We start from the raw sequence: 6000 nt of genomic DNA, 5'->3' as shown, positions 1-6000 counted from the left end.
ACACAAAAGATGCATTAAAAAACGGCATGCGATCGGTTTGAAAGAGACGCGCAAGTTGTTTACTCGCTCAGGCGCATGCGCGCCAGTGGCGCCCCTAGAGGCTCCTCACAGAAGCGGCTCTTTTGTGCGCGATGATGACGTACGGGCTTGTATGTAGTAGCGTGAACGCGCGCAGTGGTGCGCTCGCTCAGAGGGGGAGAAAAGAGCCGCCGAGGAGGGCAGAAACACAAGAGAGGGGCAATTTTTTTTTCCACGACAGAACCGCGGCTTGGGAACAAACCAACTGTGTCGAGTTGGCTGGCATGGAGCTGAGCGTTGCCGTTCTGAGCCGTTTCGAGCAGTCCACCTAAGCCGGGGCATTTCGGGGGCAGTTTGCTGTTGGTCCCGGGGGTTTGTGGAGCCCGTGTGAATCTGTTGCTAGCAGCGCTCGAATGCTAGTTAGCTCCGCTGCTAAGCAGCTAGCCAACACTGCGAATCAATTGTGTCGGAGATCTCGGATTTACGCTTTAAAGCGGTTTCGCTCGTCCGCCTCTCTCGGGATTCGTTTTGCCCGTTGAGTTTTGGCATTTTTCAAAGTGAGGGGACGTTAATACGCGAACGCCCGAGTTTCTATTTCGATTTATTTTCAGCAGGGACTTTTTCCTCCTCTCTATTAGCTTGTTAGCCGCTCTGGTTGGTTTAGTCCAGCTTGTTAGTAGTGTCTGAGATTTCTACTGTAATAGCTGTCAGCGACAACAACCTCTTGACGAAAAGCCAGATTGTTGACGTATATGTGGCCATGAATGGTTTTACTGAGTTGTTTAGAGAGGCGATACTTTGAGATGCCGCGCGTGGGATACTTCATGTTTCCAGGGACGCTTTTATTTTCTTCTTAGACTGCTTTATGGGAGTGCTAGTGTGCAGCGTTTTGCTTTAGACAATACTGGGTTTTGCAGGAATTGCATGCGGTCTGATTTCTTCCCCCCTCATGCAAACTAGTTATTCACCCTTTTCCATCAATCGCGCTTCGTTTTGATGTGGTTAAATCCCACATTTCAGTCGCACTCTCGTTGTTTTTTTATCTAGTGGTTCGTTTGTATTCACGCTGTTGGTGGTACATGGTCACCAAGACAGGTCGCTGAAACACGTTTTCATTGGTTTGCGGCGGGGAAACGGCGAGATTCGGCTTTAAAGTATTATGGATGATCAGACCCGAATGCTGGCTAGCATGGGCGGACTCGGCGGACTCTCTCAAGCCGACGTGGGTGACCCCGATTCGGTTCGGAAGCAGCAATCCCTCGGTCAACCGCAGCAAGACATAGGGGATATTCTCCAACAGATCATGGCCATCACCGACGAGAGCCTCGACGAAGCCCAGGCGAGGTAAGAGACCTGTGAGAGGAGGACAAGTGTGCACGCTCTCAAGAAAAACAGATAGAAAAGCGATAGATAGATGGGTCTGTGTGGGGAATTGGACACAATTTACACATCTTTGCGTTACAATGTGTCAATTTGTCACCTGAAAAGCGTACACGGTCTTCCACCTTTTACGCAATATACGTTTGCACATATTCTTACTGAAATACAGATGTTAATTGACCATATTGTTGGATTTTTACCTTTTCAAGTTGTTAAAAGTTCGCGTTAAACGCATTGAGGTTGCGTTATCGGTTCAAAAAAGCGTGAATGAATGTAAATGGATTCTCTTAATGGAAGTTATAATAACAAAAGTTTAGTTTTAAGAGCTGATTAGAACTACACACTTTGATTTTCACGCACTAAATATGCTCCAAATGGATACTATAGTACTATAATGACTAAATCCCAGTATTTCCCCCCCGCTTCTAGTTTTGCTAAATGGGGCCAAAAAGGTTTTAGAGGTCAACCAATATGTTTGTTATCAGGAGCCCATGGGCTCTGTGAAGCCATTTGGTGTTCAGCGAGCGTCTGCCAGATCGAGGCCCCACTAGATAAATGAATTGGATTAATGTGCTACCTCGTCATTAGCATAGATAATCAGCGCGCGCTTAATTAAGTCATCGCCGTCAAACAGTGTCAGACTTAACCTCGAGACGAAAACACCCGACAGGGTGGACGACTTTCCCGCCTTTCCTCGCGTACAGTCCGCGTGTATTTCTATTGACCGCAGCGAAATTGATCGCTAGATTGCGCGCTGTGACCTGCGATCTGTTGAAAGGTCAACTCGAGCCGCGGATCCCGCACAAAAGCTGCCTTTTAATGAGGGATCGTATGTGCGCGTATGCCCTGTGCTGTGTCATTAGCTTGTGATTTTCCACCAAGCCATTTGACCACCTGGTTCTCTTAATTAATTCACTTCTCTTTTACCCTCCTCCTCCTCCCTGGTGTTCATCCTTTTCATTGTGTGTTGGGCGCAATCAATTCTCCTATAATGCGTGCGCGTGTGCAGCTGTCCTCAAATTGAGTTTCTATTAATGAGATGGAGGGTCGCTATACTCGAGCAACTTATAAACGCAACGATATTGCTTTTATGTCTATACCGCATTTCTTGGGTGTTATTGTTGTGTAGCCTACTTTGTTTCACTTGTACAAGAGGCTCATGAGATGAATGATGATGCTGTGATGATGTTCTTATCTGTTTGAAGAGGGGTTTGGGGTTGAAGATAAGCATATTTCAGAATGTCCTGGCTGCTATTTTCAAAGTAATGAAAGTGGATGGTGGAGGCCATCAAGCACTAAAAATGATAAAGTATAATAAAAGTTGTCAACATCACTTGTGCTATATTTTTTAAGTCTTATGAAGCCTCAAGAAGTCGTATTGCTTTGTTTGAGGAACAGACTGACATTTCAAACTGTTCAAAATTTTGTCATGGAAGCCTAAAAACGGTGCTCCTTGTTTTATTAAAGCCAAAAATATGATTTAATCTTTTTGTGTATATATATATATATATATATATATATATATATATATATATATATATATATATGTTTTTAACATATACAAAGGAATATAAACAACTAGAATGGCAACAAAGAAGTAGGCTAATATAAAACAGTTTAAAATTGTTACAAGGAGAACTTCATGTAAGGGTACATTATGCACTTACAGATTAAAATTGACAGTGTAAATGTTATAGGCTCAAAAGAATGAATACCCTTCCTCATATGACGTAAAACATTTCTTTCAACTAGTATGGGGATTCTGAAAATTTCAAGATGACACAATAAAGATAAAAATATATGTGGCCATGGACCACAAAACCAGTCACAAGGGTAAGATTTTTTTAAATTGACACTTATACATCTTATGAAAGCTGAATAAGCTTTCCATTGATGTATGGTTTGTTAGGATAGGACAATATTTGGCTGAGATACAATTATATCTGGAATCTGAGGGTGCAAAAAAATCAAAATATTGAGAAAATCGCCTTTTAAGTTGTCCAAATGTAGTCCTTAGCAATGCGTATCCACTCACAAGAATAATTTTTGATATTTACGGTACAAAATATCTTCATGGAACATGATCTTTACTTAATGTCCTAATGATTTTTGGCATAAAAGAAAAATCAATAATTTTGACCCATACAATCATGTATTGTTGGCTACTGCTACAAATATACCCCTACGACTTATGACTGGTTTTGTGGTCCAGGGTCACATATATATTTTAAAAGCTAAAATTAGATAGAAATTGCTCCTTAATCAATGCAATAAACTATTATTACTAATTAAATTCAAATTTGGAACCTCTGCATCTTCAAACTGGCATGAACACTCTAAAAAATGTTGGGTTAAAAATGGACAAACCCAGCGATTGGGTTAAATGATTGGCCAACCTGCTGGGTAGCTTTATTTAACTCAACTATTGTTTAAAAATTACTATAATACTCACTTAAAATGAACCCAAAATATGTTGGAAATGAATGAACATTTATTAATAAGTTTAATAAATAATTAAATAATAAACATTAAATTGCTTATTAATAAATGCTCACCTTTTTAATATTATTGTTGCCTCTAGTAATTATGTTTTTGGTTTTTAAATTTCCAACCTATTTTGGGTTCATTTTCAGCCAGTCATATAATCATTTTTAAACAATGGTTGTTTGGTTATATAAAACAGCCCAGCAGTTGGTCAAACATTTAAGTTAACCCAACTTGGGTTTGTTTTTAACCCAGCATTTTTTTTGAGTGAAGATGTGTCATCTTAACGAAGCCGAACTCTGTTGATTCTTGTGTCTCATAGCTGGTCATGATATGGCAAGTTTGAATATGCAGAAGCAAATTAGATTTAAGAGCTGGGGAAAAAGGCAAAGTTTTTGAATTGTATGGGAAAAAGTCTGTGTAAACATTGTTCAAAGCATCTCATTGACATGAGGCTGAGTAAATGACAGAATTGACTTTTTTGGTGAACTATTCCTTTAAGCATAAAGCCAGATATGGTTAGTGATAGACGTAAATGCATTTTCTCTTTAGTCACTTCTTCTCTGTCACTGATATTCTACAGTTCTTCTTGAGTATAAGCCCTTGCCACCTTCAGTTATGAAGCCAAAAAGCCCTTCGGTGCTTCCGCACAGACCTGAAATAGTTCAGATACCTGAGAGAAATATGCATTATTATTTTGTCAAGTGTGGGATGGTTTTAGGGCAGAGAAGGCAGCTTCATTTGCAGAGTGGAGAGCTTTACTCTGCTTCAGAGGGATTGCGGTCAGCAATCTTGGACACTACAAGACATATTGCTGTTTTTTTCTTTCTTTTATAAACAGATTTTCTTTATTTGATACTAATGAAATATGCACGGCTGTGGTATCTCATTAAATGGATTTGTGGCTCATCACAATGCCTCTTAAATTAATTAGTATAATGTGTCCCAAACCTGCTTTATTTGCTGAGTGGAGGCACATGCTTTGCTCAGAAAGGCAAAGAGCACATTAAGATGTGTCCTGTCTGGATTGCTAATTCAGTGCATGTTCAAAAAAATGTAATGCACAAGACATGCTTTGTATTAGTAGATTGACTAGATTACATCTATGAGAAAAGAGCTATTTACATCACTAAAGCACTTTCACTTCCTTATTCATTGAGTAGGTTCTTATTATTATTTATAGATGTGATGTACTTTCTGCTTTTTATATTTATAAATTTTGCATTGCACTCACTAGTTACTAGTTACCCAGGTCTTTGTTTCGACATCTCGAATATTTTTTGGCAAAAATCAGACTTGTTCTGATTCCATTATCATATCCCACAGTACTTGATTTCTGTTTTTTTTTTTTCTTCTCTTGATATGCATTATTTACTGTGGGGGTCTCTGGTCCCATTTTAAGGGGTGGATGGGGTGGGATGTCATCGGGACGGTGGGGGCAGATGCCAGCGCTGTCTGTGCCTGCCGCCCTCAGCCTCTCACCCTGTTGCCCTGTGTCCAGATGCTGGCCAGAGGAGGCACCGGCGCAGTGGACCCCACAGAGGGAGGGGGAGCTGGGGGGGAGCACAGCAGGGTGTGCCCTGCCGCTCAACTTCCAGCACAGGTCAGTACAGGAGCGCATGAGCACCCCCTCCTCTTCTCTCCCCCATCATCCCCTCCATGTTGATGACAAAGAGAAAAAAACACTCATACAGTTAAAGAAGCACTTCAGTCTTTGATTTAAAAAAAAAAAAAAAAAAAAAAAAAAAAAAAGTGGGGCTTAACTTTTTATTATGAGAATCCTAACTAAATTCAGACCTTTTGAATAGACCAAAATGTGAATCGGGTGTAGAAGAGCCCAGTTCTTTTTTGCATTCACATTGACTCTGGCCCTAAAATGGGCTTTTATTTGGGTCTGTTTTAGTTGTGATAAGTCTACTGTTCAATAATCACTTTTTTCTAATTTTTATTTTTGTTATATTTTATTATAATCAATTTGATCATATCAAAACAATTATTTTATTTTTATTTATTACAATTTATTTTATTTAATATATTACAATCACTTTCACAGCAAAGTAAAACCTTTCTTTTTCTGTGCATTTGACAATAGTTTTACAATATGCCCCTCATTATCTC

The 6000-nt window shown here is 39.8% G+C and overlaps 1 protein-coding gene across 3 annotated transcripts in view; it reads left to right on the top strand.

The window, feature by feature from the left end:
* The first annotated feature begins 205 nt into the window (after nt 1-205).
* Nucleotides 206-6000, top strand: part of pbx4 (pre-B-cell leukemia transcription factor 4) — a 45629-nt gene continuing 39834 nt past the window's right edge. For 2 of the 3 annotated variants that reach the window (XM_067382602.1, XM_067382600.1), the window contains exons 1-2: nt 206-1362; nt 5384-5485. In XM_067382602.1, the coding sequence (XP_067238703.1) occupies nt 1178-1362; nt 5384-5485 (287 nt within the window). In that variant the 5' untranslated portion in view covers nt 206-1177. The remainder of the gene's footprint in view (nt 1363-5383; nt 5486-6000) is intronic. The other variant, XM_067382601.1, reaches the window with a different exon arrangement.

The sequence above is a fragment of the Chanodichthys erythropterus genome, chromosome 3, assembly GCF_024489055.1.
Source record: "Chanodichthys erythropterus isolate Z2021 chromosome 3, ASM2448905v1, whole genome shotgun sequence".
NCBI lineage: Eukaryota > Metazoa > Chordata > Actinopteri > Cypriniformes > Xenocyprididae > Chanodichthys > Chanodichthys erythropterus.
This window is presented reverse-complemented; position numbering and strand designations above follow the sequence as displayed.